This window comes from Chrysemys picta, chromosome 1, assembly GCF_011386835.1.
Source record: "Chrysemys picta bellii isolate R12L10 chromosome 1, ASM1138683v2, whole genome shotgun sequence".
Lineage (NCBI taxonomy): Eukaryota > Metazoa > Chordata > Testudines > Emydidae > Chrysemys > Chrysemys picta.
Genome location: NC_088791.1, coordinates 321,186,945 through 321,202,962, shown reverse-complemented (window position 1 = coordinate 321,202,962; position 16,018 = coordinate 321,186,945). Strand labels below are relative to the sequence as shown.

At 40.6% G+C, this 16,018-nt stretch overlaps 1 protein-coding gene across 3 annotated transcripts in view; it reads left to right on the top strand.

Moving 5' to 3' along the window:
* The window catches only part of DYNC2H1 (dynein cytoplasmic 2 heavy chain 1), a 418,528-nt gene that overhangs the window by 331,919 nt on the left and 70,591 nt on the right, over positions 1–16,018 (top strand). For all 3 annotated transcript variants that reach the window (XM_024099590.3, XM_024099589.3, XM_024099588.3), the window contains 2 exons: positions 6,182–6,391; positions 14,653–14,742. In XM_024099590.3, the coding sequence (XP_023955358.2) occupies positions 6,182–6,391; positions 14,653–14,742 (300 nt within the window). The remainder of the gene's footprint in view (positions 1–6,181; positions 6,392–14,652; positions 14,743–16,018) is intronic.

Sequence of the window (16,018 nt, the reverse complement as noted above, 5' to 3'; positions counted from 1 at the left end):
TTAGAGCCTACAGGTCCACTCAGTCCTCTTTCTTGTTCAGTCAATCGCTCAGACAAACAAGTTTGTTTACATTTGCAGGAGGTAATGCTGGCTGCTTCTTGTTTACAGTGTCACCTGAAAGTGAGAACAGGCGTTAGCATTGCACTGTTGTAGATACATACATGCCAGATATGCTAAACATTCATAACAGTGTGATTAAAACTGCAGTTAATCATGATTAATTTTTTTAATCGTGATTAATTTTTTTAGTTAATTATGTGAGTTAACTGCAATTAATCGACATCCCTACTTTAAATACATTAAGAGAAAGATGGGTGAAATGGGTCCTCTACTTAGCAGGGAAAGAGCTAGAAAAGAAGACTAAGTGGAAACCTGGTAACAATCTTCAAATATATTAGGGGTGGTTATAAAAATTTACACCGGAGGTAGGACAAGTAGTAATGGGCTTAATCCGCAGCCAGGGCCGGCTCTAACTTTGTTTGCCGCCCCAGGCAAAAAAGAAAAGCGCCATCCCACCGTAAGTCCCCCACCCCGCCAGCGCCATGGCGGGCCGCCCAAACCCCCGTTCCCCGAGCGCCGCGCTGGGCTGCTCAAACCCCCGGAGCGCCGCACCGCCCAACCCCCCGTCCCCCTCCAAACGCCTCGCCGGGCCGTCCAAACCCCCTCAAGCGCCGCGCCGCGCCGGGCTGCCCAAACCCCTGAGCGCCGCGCCGGGCTGCCCAAACCCCCGGAGCGCCGGGCCGGGCCGCCCAAACTCCCGAGCACCGCGCAAGGCCGCCCAAACCCCCGCCCCCCCCCCCCGTGCACCGCGCTGGGCTTCCCAAACCCCCGGAGCGCCGCGCCGCCCAAACCCCCATCCCCCTCCAAGCGCCTCGCCGGGCCGTCTAAACCCCCCCCCAAGCATCGCGCCTCGACGGGCCGCCCAACCCCCCCAAGCACCGCGCCACCCAAACCCCCAGAGCGCTGTGCCGCCCAACCCCCACCCACCCCCCGAGCGCCGCGCCGGACCACCCAAACCCCTGCCCACCCCGCACCGCACCGCCCAAACCCCCAGAGTGCCGGGCCACGCCGCCGAAGACCCCGCCCACACTGCCGAAACACCCCCCCCCTTCGCTGCCCAGCCAGAACAAAAAAGAACCCCTCGAGCGCCGCTCCTCCGAGCAAAAAATAAAAAAAACTAAAACACCGTGAACACCCCCGGCAACCGCAACATTGACCGCCCCTTCTAAGGTGCTGCCCCAAGCACGTGGTTGGTTGGCTGGTGCCTGGAGCCAGCCCTGTCTGCAGCAAGGGAGATTTAGGTTAGATATTAGGAAAAACTTTCTAACTATAATGGTAGTTCACCTCTGGAATTGGCTTCCAAGGAAGGTTGTGGAATCCCCATCATTAGAAGTTTTTGAAAACAGGTTGGACAAATGCCCGGCAGGGATGGCCTAGGTTTACTTGGTCCTGCCACAGTTCAGGAGGCTGAACTTTGATGACTTTTCGAGGTACCTTCCAACCCTACATTTCTATGTATTCTATGACTTAACATTGACATATTATAAGTTATGAAAACAAGAAAAAAATATAAATTGGATCTTGAAGCCAATGCAGAGCCAGTGAAGTTATTTGGGTAGGGAAGCAATTTTATTATCCTACTTCGTACGTATCTGGAAAAGCATAGCTGAAGGGAGGTGATAAAGGAGTTGGAATAGTTTAGATGAAAGGATATGGAGTCTAGGTGGATGTTAGGAGTGCTAGTAATAACGTAAGATTCAGGCCTGTATTTTTTCTTGAGATAGAATTTTGGGTTTTCCCATTTATTTTTGATATTTTTATATTTATATACTTTTATATTTTATACTAAGATGTGTGAACAAAGGACAAAGACATTGTGTGTGTTGGTTTTGCCTGGCTAGATGGGTTTCTTAGTATAATGGGAACAGATAAGAACAGAACAGTTAAAGTGTTACTAGACATGGTGGAAGGGTAATATATGAGCATATACTGAAAGGCTGCTTGGCTTCTCTGTCAAGCCAAGGTCAAGCAACCAGTTAGGAGGGGCAAGGAGGTGGGGGAGGGGAGGCATAAAAAACACTAAAAGCCAAAGAAAAGCCTGACCTTGGCCAGTACAGAACCTCACTCCTTACCCCTCCCATGGGATACAAAAGAGGTGGGATGAAGACCCCAGACTCACAACCTCCCAAAACGGAACCATTTATGGCCATAAATTGAAAGATGTAGGACCAGGGGTGTGTATATTTATGCCTGTTGCAAGGAGGGGAGGGTGAACAGTACACTGGGAAACAAGGCTCTGCGGCATTAGAGCTATGGATATGCTTGCTTGAAACTAATCCCAATAAACATCACATTGCCTTCATTGGGCTTCTGATCTTCTGCTTTCTGTCTGCGTGACAAGAACCAGGGGAGAGGGTGATGGGAAAGCCCTCTAACTGTGGAGATTTCAGCAAAGGCGAAATAGAGGCAATGTTGCAGGTATCAAAGATGGACAGAAAGATTGATGAAAGAGTTCAAAATTATGCTCAGTTGGATATGAGACACACAAAAATGGTATTTGAGGTTAAAGGTACAAATATACCCTAATTTTGGATTAGAAAGAGCACATTTAACTTCAGTAGTTCTTTACAAGTTGCTCCACTTGCCCACTTCACTCTCATGTCTAATTTTCACATGCATTTCTGACTCTTCCCCATGTGAGTAGTATTAAAGAACACAAAATTCAAAGGGAAAACAGGTTGCTCACACTATTTTCTTTTGGTGAGCTGTTTAGTTCTCAGACATGGCTGCTGTAAATTCACCAGTGATGCAGTAGAATAGGGACAGAATAGATGTGATAACAAGTTGGTTTTGGGATTCCTGGGGAATCCCAGAGCCCAGGAGACGAATGATGTGGGGAAAAAGGGAATCTTTTGGCAGGGAATAGTAGAAGATTGTTATGCTAGACACACCCTTTGTTGGGAAGCTTAGAGTATGCTTTGAATTGGGTAATGTCTAGGAACTTAGAGAACTTACTTTTAGGAAGTGCTTGATAAGATAGGATCCTATATGGGAAGGAAGCAATAGAGCCTGAATGTAACCCTGCCTTGGCTGTCTCTCTTCTTATGCTTGAATATTGAATAAAGACAAAGAACTATGTTAAGCCAGAGAGTCCAGAAGCATTTATTCATCATGCACAATCTTGGATCATGAACATTCATATAAGTCTAGATTTATAGATTCAGTAGGTTGGGCTGCACAAAATAAATTAAAGTTAAAAAGTAAACTACAATATGCATTGGGTAATAATCTGCATGTACAATAATATTTACAAACTGGTAATATCCCTCAAGTTAATAGGTCAAGTGATGAATACATTTGAATTGTGAATAGCTCTAAAATAAACTGAAAACAAACGTGTGAAATAAAGATGAGTGGGTATTTGAAAACATGAATACCTCTAAGATTTTTTCACCCATTTTACATTTAAATTGTGAAAAACTAATACCAGAATATTAGCTCTCCTTCTGTGTTTCATAGTCAGTGTGAAATAAAGTTTAGTTTGCGTACTTTTTCATCTTCTAGGAGAGAGATAAGTACTTGGAAATGTAACTTAGTTTGTGCCTCGTTCCATAAAACACAGCACAATAAATATTTCAGCATAATGTTGTAGGTAGATTGTATGCATCATAGCACAGGATAAACTATAAAACTGAAACTGTTTAAGATAAAAATAAAATATTATTATTATTCATTAGAGTTGTATTTATAGCAAGATTGATATATCTTCTAAAATCAAGCAGTAAATATACTGGAAAGGAAAACTACTTTTTCATATGGTATATAACTGATCTTGAGAACTCAATAAACCTAATTGTATTTCCTTATTTTAGTGCCCAAGCACAATGAAAATCAGAATATGTCCTCTAGAGCTATCACACACTATACCAGCTAGTTAAATGTCTGATCTTATTCCATGCCTACATACTGAATGATAAATTCTGATTGATATACAGTAATGGTTTAAGTAGAGTCTTTTATTCTTGCTGGTTCCATTTTCTATTTCATTATCTATTAGTAATATGATTGCACTGCATCATTTTTAAACAATCAAGATCTTTAGAAAATTATGTCAGAAGTAATTGTCTGTTAATGACTTTACTTAAGAGTGATTTGCAGAGTTGTGAAAAGTTAAGAACATTCATTATTGAAGAGGAAGAGATAATTAGTTGCTTTAAAACTAGAGCATTAAAACCTTGTTTTAGTAAAATCTGTATTACAGATTTACACAGTGTAATTCTCTTACTGTAGCCTATTTGAATTTCAATTTTCTCACTTTCCTCACAGAGGCGGAATTTTCTGATTCTGATAATTCAAGGCCAAACATGATCTTTAGAGATAGACCTACATCAAAATCCCAATTGCAAATACCAGAGAATTTTGAGGATACTCAAATTCTGAAAACAGACCTGAACTTTGCAAGTGGCTTCTATAGTTAAAATAATCCAAACCAAAAAACTCAGATCCAAGCATCCCCCAAAGTATGTTATATTTAATACCATGATCATCTTGAACACATCGTCAAGGCTGAGAATCAGCCCAGCCTATACCCTTTCTTTCCCCAACATACAGTTAAATACTGTTAAGTATATTTACAGCACTGTACTAAGAAATAGACTGGCAATATTTAATAGCAATACCTCTATTTTTTACCTGTTATCCTTATAAATACACTTTCATATATGTTCCCCTTGTCTTATTTTATCCCTCCTAGTTTTAATTCCTTTGTTGCTTGATTAATACCCTCCCCAAGAAGCTTTTCTTACAATGGAGGGACAATTGATACCATTACCACTTCTTAGTCATGTGAAAGGGGTTTCTGCTTCACAAGGCATGACTGAAAGTTCCACTTTCATAAGATGTAAAAGTTCTGGGCCTAATCCTCAGCTTGTGTAAATCAGCCTAGTTTAATTAACTTCACTTTAGCTAATAGACTCAAGGAGCTCAATCTATTTAGTTTAACAAGGGGAAGGGGTGCCTTGATTACAGTCTATCAGTATCTACATGGGGAGAAATATTTAATAATAGGATCTTCAGTTTAGCAGAGAAAGGTATAACATGAGTTTCTTCTGGCAGTGTCATTTGCCTCTGAGCTGCTTTCTGTTGAAAATGAAAATCAGAGGGAGAGGGGCAGAAGAGAGGGAGAAGCGAGCATGGACAGGGAAAGTGAAAAGAAAGAATAAGAACAATGAAAACAGTATTTTCGTTATTATTTAGTAGAAAGGTTAATGTCCTAATGGGGAGGAAATTGGTTTTCTGGCAGAAAAAATGCTATAAACAATTTAGCAAAATAAAGCTTCATATACTGTCATTGTGTGTATATATATATATAACAACTATATTAAATAAAAGACAGTGCTTCAGTGAGGGGCACATATGGGCCAGTGAGCACTAGAAATTGTATTACTGGAATCAGGACTCACTACTGCACTATTGACTTTGAATTCTATAAAAGAAGTGACCATATGCCTGAAATTGCAAGTTTTATTTGATTGAAATGGCAGCTGTCTAAAATAATGTATTAAAAAAACCTGGAAAGCGAGGATCTGCACAATGATCTTTACTTAACAGAACAGTCTCACTACTTATATAATTAATTTTTAAACACGGAGTCCATATTCCATTCCTAATTAGTGCTTCCACTTTAACATAGTCATAAAGAATCTCCATAGTAAAACTTTTCATTGTATTATAAAAAGTAAAGATACAATGACAGAGAAAAATACTGAAGAGAAAAATATTAATAGGACTGTATATACACAATGAAATATATGTCCTGTACACCCTGTCTCACATTAAAAAGACACAAACGTCCAGTGGATAGGACCTTGGACTTACAGTCAGGAGACTAAAGTTGTATGCCTGGCTTGGCCACTGACCTGCTGTAACTTTAGGCAAGTTATTTTATGCTTCTGTTTCTCTTTCCACTCTTTGTCTTCCTTGTCTCTTTAGATTGTAAGCTCTTCAGTGCAGGGACTGTTCTTACTATTGTGTTTGTGCAACACCTAGCACAATGCTACTATGGACTTCTATACTACAAATAGTAAATGATCATGAATGAGAGTATAAAGAAAACAATATGTAGTATAATAATATAGTTGTCACTGAGTTATTAATTAAGCATTCTACATTCTTCTTTTAGAACTCCAACCTGATTCATCAGAAGGTGTCTCCTCCTACTGAGCAACAAGGATCCCCAATCTTATCATTCATTATTCTTGAACAATTCAATGCCATTCTCCTAGTGCAAAGTGTCCATCAGTCACTTGCAGCTCTCAGTAAAGTCATCAGAGGCACCTCACTATTGAGTTCTGAAGTACAAAGTCTAGCGAGTGCTTTATTAAACCAGAAGGTAAGTTAATATTTGAAAAAAGAAATTATACATTTAACTAACCATTATAAATCCTTACTCTGTAACTATGACATTGAACAAAAGTCGGCTAAATTCAGACACGTATATACATTTCACCTTTTGTTTGGTTTGTTTGTTTAAAATTGTCACAAGAGTAGATCAGATGCTTCAGGGGATTCCTAATCAAATAGGGAACCCTACACCATCATGTGTCAGCAATGCCCCTCTGCTATGTACATCGGCCAAACTGGACAATCCCTATGTAAAAGGATAAATGGACACAAATCAGATATTAGGAATGGCAATATACAAAAACCTGTAGGAGAACACTTCAACCTCCCTGGACACACAATAGCAGATTTAAAGGTAGCCATCCTGCAGCAAAAAAACTTCAGGACCAGACTCCAAAGAGAAACTGCTGAACTTCAGTTCATTTGCAAATTTGACACCATCAGCTCAGGATTAAACAAAGACTGTGAATGGCTAGCCAACTACAAAAGCAGTTTCTCCTCCCTTGGTGTTCACACCTCAACTGCTAGAAGAGGGCCTCATCCTCCCTGATTGAACTAACCTCGTTATATCTAGACTGATTCTTGCCTGCATATGTATACCTGCCTCTGGAAATTTCCACCACATGCATCTGGCGAAGTGGGTATTTACCAGGGCCGGCTCCAGGCACCAGCCGAGCAAGCTGGTGCTTGGGGTGGCAGCTTGTAGGAGGCGGCATTCCGCCCAATCCTAGGGCGGCATGGCCGCTTTTTTGTTGTTGTTGTTGTTCCGCTGTAGGGGGCAGCGGCATGGAGGACGGGAGCACCCTGCAGCAAGCCCGGCAGGGCAGCCCCTGTCCTTCCCTCCCAGCTGACCGGAGCGGTATGGAGCCCTCCCGGCAGGGTGCATGGTGGGAGGGGCCGCGTGGCAGTGCCCTGCTGAAGCCCTGGCCGCCCCCGTTCTCTCTCTCCCCCCGCTAGCCAGGGCACATCTGCAGGGCAGGGAGTCCCCCTGCACCCTGGCTCTGGCCGCGCCGCAGTTTTTTTTTGTTTGTTTTTGCTTTGCTGTTCTGGCCGCCGCGGTTTTTTGTTTGTTTGTTTGTTTGTTTTGCTTGGGGCGGCCAGAAAGCCAGAACCGGCCCTGGTATTCACCCATGAAAGCTTATGCTCTAATACGTCTGTTATTTTATAAAGTGCCACAGGACTCTTTGTCGCTTTTCACCTTAAGGTAACTTATAGTTCAATACTGATTCAGAGTTTTAACACCAAATGTTGTTACCATCTAAAGGCTGTAAGTGGCCTTTGTGCTAAACTGTCGATCTGTTGCTTAGTGGTTAGCTATCTGTCTTACAAACAACTGCTATGTTAATTGGTTTTCTTAAGTAGTAGGATAAGGAGAGAGTCCAAGAATTAAAACAGAGCTTCTTTCTTATACCTAGAAGTTTAAAGACATTGGCAGTGCAGCCATCATGCCCAGAAAAACTGCTGATCGTCCTGTTGTACATTTTATGTGGATAAACAAATTCTACCTTTAATGCTATCATTCTGGCACCTTTGATGAGTACTAAGACCTGAGAGGTGCTAAGTATGCACAATACTTTATTGATATTAGTATAAATAGTAAAACAAAACCCCCAAACCACTCAACTATCCTGAAATATACAAATATTACTATTTTAAGGAAAACTTAACTATGGCTTTTCAGAATGAAAACTAAAAAAAATATTGGCTTTAAGAATCAGTGGGGGCTTCTGAGCATATTATGCACATTAGCTGAACGTTCTCTATGAAGGATATACAAAGCTGGTAGAATTAATGATCCTGGAATAGCATTTCCAACTCAAATCCCATAAAATCTTGCAAGCTAAATCATTCATGTTATCCCTTAAAATTATATGAATAGTTTCCCACCCCTCCACCCCCGTCAACGTGCCTCAGTAGGTCACAGCTGAGGATGCCACCTGCAGTTCAAACTGCTGAGAAATAGGACAGACTCACCCCCGGCTGAAGGTTATTCTATGATTAGATGTACCAAGCCAGTAACAAAAGTAAACTTCTGTCTCATCGCACTGGTTAACAAGAAGTCAAAAATGCAGTCTCTTTAGGCATTCCAGTAGGTATTTCACCATATAGACACTAGACTTTATGATGAGTGGTTATTGAAAATGAATTTAATCAAACAAAGGGTTCTTCTGATCTCAAGAGATCAGCCACATAGCCAGGTCAATATATAACTTAGATCTTATTCAATAATCATGCTGCTGCCAATCTTTTAGTAACTAAAATCTAAAAGTTTATAAGAGAAAAGAAGACAGTTAAAATGGTTAATAAATGATATACATACAATAATTGCAAAGTTCTTATCTCAGGTTTGTAGCAGTGATGTTACAGACTGTTGGCTTCTAAAGTCTCTGGTAACTTCCAAAAGCTTGGAAGGCCCTCCGTTCATAGATTTGAATGCTCCTTTTAGTTGTAAGTCCATAGTCTAGAGAATCTGAGCAGAAAAGAGGCAACATGGAGATGATTCAAGGGTCTTTTATATCCTCTGCCATGTGGATGGAATTTTACTGTCCCAAACAAAGCTCACAGTCAATTTGTGGAAAGTCACAGGCACAAGATGGAGTGCACAGTCACATGAGCAAGTCACATGCCCTTACATGGCTTGCTGACTCCCAGAGGCAGCCATTGGCCACTTGCAGGCCAAGATGTCTGCAGGAAGAGCCATCTTGGGTGGAATGAGTTTCTTCTATGGACCATTGTGAGAGTCAATTGCCTTTCATAGGCCATCAATACAAAGCTGTCTGGCTTCACTGTAGATTTTACATGGTGAGTGTTACCCTAGAAACAAACACATTTGGGATACAGATCTACAGCCAATATTCATAACTTCAGCTACAGTGATGATACATGGATTTAAACAGGATAATTTTATTTAGAAAATCATCTCTTCTGTTGACACCTTACATGATATACTTTGTACAAATTTTGTTGCAGTTGTCTAACAGTGACAATATTAATGATTTAAATGGTCATATTTCAGTCATACAGCATCGCACCCCTTTTAGTGAAACTTGCATTTACAAATGAAACATATTGGAAATAATTTTGATAATAGGATATCCTAGAAAATATGTTTTAGTATAAAATGCTGCCTCTTTTCTCTATTTTTTTGCTGTTTCACAGTGGTAAACACAACAGTTCTTTCTATATATTGGCACCCTTTCCCAGATTAGTGCAACTCAAACCAAATAAGGCTTGCATTGCTGTCCATAAGCAGTAAGATGAATGTATTAACACATCATATCTTTTTAAAATATTTTTTTAATCTAGAGCAATTTCTAATGCTCAGTACAAACTTCAGCCAACTTTGTCAGGCATTTTGCATTACAATGTACAGTCCATTAATATTCAAAATATTTAGAATTACTGCTTGGTAAAATGAATTCCTGTACATTGGGGGAGTCTGCGCCCTACTCCAACAAAAGGCAACGCATACTTTGTATAAGTTGAACATTACCCCCTTTCTGAGATTTGGTTTTATGATCAGAAGTATTAAACAGAACATAAACTCTATTCCAGTCTTAAATGCCTTAGGATCCATCTGTCTCCCCAAATGCACATATTAAACTATCACTACCTCAGTGCCAACTGAGCATGGATTATCAGACCAAGGAACATAATTTAGTCTTTGTCTTTTCCACAAGACGTTTTGGGAACTTTATGGTCGTAATGGTTACTTTTTGTCTTCTTTTGGAGGTTCTGTGTTCCCAACAGTCTTCATCAACACAAATAGTCCAGGATGGATTTGGGCTAGGTTGGATGGGCTTATTTAGATCAACTGACAGTTCACTTTCCTCAACTTTTTGAAGCTGCTTGGTTTGTTTGTGAATTAAGGGAAGTCATTACAAGATAAACTTAAACCAATTTTAATTTAAACCAATTCCCACACAGGGTTTGCACTGATTTAACTACATTGATTTAGAAACTAGCTGTCAAGGTGTCACCCCCACTCTGAACTTTAGGGTATAGATGTGGGGACCTGCATGAGATAACCCCTAAGCTTATTTACCAGCTTAGATCTAGTAGCTGCCACCACCAAATAGTTTAAACAAACATTTATGGGAGAGTCATTTGGAAACGCTGTCTTTCCCCCAAATATTTCCCCAGCTTTATCCCCCTTTTCCTGGCAGGATTGAGACTGATTCACCTCCCACCAATTCCTGGTGAGCCCAGATCCAAAAAACCCTTGGATCTTAAAACAAGGAAAAATCAATCAGGTTCTTAAAAGAAGACTTTTAATTAAAGAAAAAGGATGAAAGGAATACCGCTGTGAGATTAGCATGCAAGCTACTCTCACAGACAACAGATTCAAAACACAGAGGATGTCCCTCTGGGCAAAACCTCAGTACACAAAGAAACCCAATTGGATTCTCCCTCTATGCAAAAAGAAGTCACAAAAGAAAATAAACATAATCTAATACATTCCTTCTCTAAACACTTATTAGTTTTAAGAAATGTAGATGGCTGATTCCTGGATCCTTCACTCCAGCACAAACTTTTCTGAACAGACAAAAGACTGATTTCCCTCCTCCCTCTTTGAAAACATCTTGTCCCCCCATTGGTTCCTCTGGTCAGGTGTCAGCTAGGCTATGTGAACTTCTTAACCCTTTACAGGTAAAAGAGGAATTAACCCTTAACTATCTGTTTATGACACTAGTATAGTTAAATAGGTTCAATTTCTATACATAGACATCCCAAATTACTTTTTTGTCATCAGTTTTTTTTGTGATATGTAGTATCTTGTTTTGTAAAGAGAACTGTAAAGTATAGGTGCTTAGTACATGTGCCAAAGCAGATAGAGAAGAATTTTCACTCCATAAGGTTTTTAAAATGACTCTTGAAACCTGTGCATATTATTATGTTCTACTGTAACAGCTGCATAAGGCCTGTTATCTGTTGGATAAATAGTGAGCATTCACAAATAGTCAACATACCATACTAACACAGGAAAGTTACATTGGCCCCACATTCAGAATTGTAGGTGTCTTGACATTTAGATTTTGCCACTTTTATTTGCAAGCAGCTTGGTTTTAAAAACAGCATAAAATCAGGACAGTAATAAAGAACATAGTGTAGAAAAAATTGTAAGGAGAACCAGAAACAGTTGGTTGCCCTAACTTAAGTGCTGAGCTGACTAGCTGTTGATGTTTCTGTACTGGCTTAGCTACCTACGTGAGACCCTTTCCTCACCTTTATGTTCAGTTGTGTAATTAAAAGGTATATATCTTCTAAAACTCATGAAGATTGGGTATGGGGATATGTAGGGTGTGCTTCCCACACTGGCCCTGCAAGAGCTGACTTGGGCCAGGTGGGCCCAATCAGCTAATTAAGCTGAAAATGGCAGAGGCATTTTAGGTTGGAGGCAGCTAATTAGAGAGAGACTCACCTGTGAGGGACAGACAGGGCTTCTACAAAAGACAGGAAATTGGAAACAGAAGGGGCTTCAGGGAAGGAGTCTGCAGTCACTCCCTGGGAAAAGGGAGTTGTGTTTTGGGAGCTGCAGAGATGCCTAAAGTTACTCCCTGGGAGGAGGGAGTGAGCAGATTCACCAGAGGAGTGGGGAAGGCCAGGAGGTATGGAAGCAGCTCAAGGAAAGGCAGCAAGTTGCAAGGAATGGACTTTAGCTGTTGTGTAGAGGGTCGCTATCCCAGAGTAGAGGGTAGGTCCAGGTTCCCCTGCTAGCCACTGTGGGCGTGGTACTGTAAGACAGTGAAGCAGAAGACTGCCTGAGAGACTGCTGGAGAGCAGGAACCTTGATACACTCCCCCAGAATGGAAAACTACAATAATGACCTGGCCGGAGGGCTGAGTCACAAAGAGGAAAGCTGCAGCTCCTGAGAGCGAGAGAGGGACTGCAGGGGAGAAACTGATGAGACATAATCCCGGGATGGGATGATTGCCTGACGGAGCTAATCGCCAGAAGGTGGCCTATCCAGTGGTAAGTAGAGCAACCCGTCATGCGGGGGGGGAAGAGCAGGTTGTACATAGTTATGACGTGATGAAATCAAAGAATATGAAACCAGAAAGAACTACAAAGATTCATCATACCACAAAAAACTATGAGGCAAATAAAGAAGTCAAGAAAAGAATTGAGCTGCATTGAAACTAAAGATGGCAGATTGTGCTATGAAAACATCACCGTTCTGGAAATGTGGATGGAATACATGAAGGAACTTTTTGATGATTTTGAAAAATTAGAAGATACAGACTTGAAAAGAGGAGAAGAAAAAGCAACACATATTAAAATACGCTGTCAATTCTGTTCTTAATTAGGTCATATTCCAGATTTACCAACGCATTTCTTCTGTGGTGGGGACCAAGTCTCGTGTATGCATTTTTCCCTATTCTGCTCATCCCACAGGTGATCCTCAAGTTGAAGCAGTACCAGGCCAGAAGAGTGGGTGAACTTCAGGTTCTCATGGCAAGAACACCATAAGCCAGGGGTGGCCAAACTGTGGCTTGCGAACCACATTCGGCTCTTTTACAGTTAAAGTGCGGCTTGCGGAGTCCCCAGTGACCCCCAATTCTCCACCTACCAGATTGGGGGAGGGGATCTTGGGGCTTCTGCCCTGCAGTGGGATGGTGGGGCTAAACCAGAGTAGTATCAGTTATTCATTTGACCCAGACAATATACTTACCATGTTTTATTCCCATAATCACACTCGCATAAGGATGGACAATGTCTACATACTTTGTATGAAATGTAAGCATTAACCTTTTATCTGGACAGGACTACACCTTTCAGGCTTTCTCCCTGGCTATTTATTTTTTTATGCTGATAGAACGAGAGGTCAAGCAGTTACTGCACAGACAATTTCTGGATGGATTAATTCCTGTATTACCATGGCAAACACCCCTCTGCTACAGACATTATTGGTTCGGTCAATGAGCACTCATGCTACATTGGTGGCTTTTCTAAAGGATGTTTGAATACTGGATGTTTCTAGGGCTGCCACTTGGTCCTCTGTGCCTTCACTCATCATTATATCATCACAACTGCTTCAAAGATTGATGCAAATTTTGGGAAGGCCATGTTAAAGTAGACACTGAGCCCCACCACCTAACGGTACTGCTTGTGAGTCACCTGAGTGGAACAAACTTGTGCAACCACTTGAAGAAGAAATAAGACAGATAAGTAACCCTTTCAACTGTTGTTCTTAGAGATGCTGTAGCATACAGGTATTTCATGACCCATCCTCCATCCCCTCTGGATCCCGTTCCGCTATGTTTCGATGTGAAGGATCTGAGGCCAGGTTAGGGCATTGCCACCTTTATATAATCTTGGCAGGGACCACAGCAATGTGCAGGTCACATATGCTGCGCCGACTGGTTCTGCTGCAGAAAACTCTCTGGCTCTAGCACGCTAGACACATACACATCTGAGTGGAATACATGTGTGCAATCACATCTCGAAGAACAACAGTTACAATACGTGCAAGTAACCGTTTTTTATAACTCTCTTTCAGAAGTCATGCTTTTTAAACATAAGGAAAAGAGTCCACAGAGTTAATGTTTTTTCTTTATTTGCTTTGTCTTGTTTTTGTTTATTGGTCTATTTAAATGTTACCAGAGTCTCTAGACCCAAAGTTTTTCTATTATTTGTATTAAGATGAAGTGTATTCAGTGAAAGTTAGCACTGTTTAGTTCACTTTGAATGTCATCCTTTCTTATATGCTTTAATGGCCAGACTTTCAAATGTCATCAGCGTGCAGTAGCTGCTGCTGTTCCCAATGAGAGCTGTTGGATGCTGAGCTCTTTTGAAAATCTGGCCCTTAATCTTCAAGGGCATGATCCTTCAAGGTGCTCAGCACCTCCTGTGTGATGCCAAGGGCCCTCAACTCCCATTTAATTAAGGGGAGCACCTTGCAGAATCAGGACCCACAGCACTTTACAGGCATTGGTTAATACTAACCTCACAACCTGTTAATGATTTTTGTCCTGACTGTAAAGCTAATGCTAGTGTTAGGTCCCATTTGTCTGTTAAACAGAGGCTCTGTATGGCCTCTGTCACCATTGTGTCTGTGCACTACGTAAGGAGTTTGCATTAGAGCTGGGAATTCATGGTTGTATGCTCAGATCGTGACACTCGCTCTCTTTTTAAACTACATTCAGTCTCCAGCTCATTAAATGTAATATGAATAGTTGCATTAAAACAGTAGTAATACCTGTAGTTTTGAATTGTACTGCACAGCCAATTAATCTATTTTTATTTCAGTGTCCCCTCACATGGCAGAGTAAGTGGGAAGGTCCAGAAGATCCTTTACAATATCTCAGAGGGCTTGTAGCTCGAACACTTGCTATCCAGGTAAAGTAGAAGACGCGGTTAACTTCAGGACATTACTATTTTTTATACCACAATATACTGTGTACTTCTCTATAGTAGGGCTTTCCAAGCTGCTGTCTGAGAGAGATTTAGAACTTGTGTGTAAATAATTAAATATTAAAAACCATAAACATGGAGGTACAACATAAGGACCTCAATTTTTTGTCCCAGTAAACCCTGTCAGAGTGCAGTAACATTGCTGTTCACGTTTACAGCAGTTTTAACTTGCCCTAAATTTCAATCAAAGTTTTAACTCAGGATCTGTGGAGAAGGAAGGAAGATCTTTGTTTTTCTTACTGTCTTTGTAGAACTCCTGTTATTTTTCTAAATGACATGCTCTCTGAAATAAAACTGAACCTTTATATGTAGAAAGGATGGTCCCTTATGAGACTTCATTATAGTTGCCAGTGAAACTAGAGTATGGTTTGATATGCAGTTTTACCAAATTCTTGAAAAATAGTCAACTTTTATGTTTGGAGGTGGCATTCCTATGTTAGAATGCAAATTATAATTCCTTCACAAGCTTAGAACTAGGTGAATGAGCTGGGGGAAAGGAGTCTGGGACAGGAAGATAAAAAAGTAAAATTAGACAATCATATCAAAGCATGAAATAGATTTCACAACCCAAGAATCTTTTTTTTTAAATGCAGTTTGTTTCTGAAGACACGCTGTTTTATTCAGTGGAATAGGGTGGATGATTACATCTGTTTATCCTAGGGTGTGCTCCTAAAAGAATTATTTAGTTGCAAATTTGTCTTTAATTTCTGTGCTACTTACTCTGAAAGAAGCAGCAAGGAAAAAATATAATTGGACAATAAATGCTGTTCTTCAGTCTGTTGAATTAATGCTTGTTATGAGATGACTTTAGAGAATTTGTTTTCTAAAGGACTGTACCATATGGTCTAGCATGTATTTGAAATGGCACATGGCTGTAGAGAAGTGCCTTCAGACTGAAATGCTAACATGAATTACTCCACTTTCATGTCTCATGCGAAAAGCAGATATGGCTGTTGTCTGTTCAGGTAGCAGATGACTGAGATATCATTTATTTAGAAGGAGCAGTGTAAAAATTAGATTCAAATCTGTAAGTCTCAGAAAACAGAAATATATGTGTGTATACACAGGTATGTATGTTTATGTCTATTTATGTGTATATATGGAGAAAAGCATCTTCCCACTGTCAGTAATTATTGCCTGTCTTGTTTTGCGGTTTAGAGATATTGTATAAATCTCCGGCAGAATGTTTACTATTACTCAT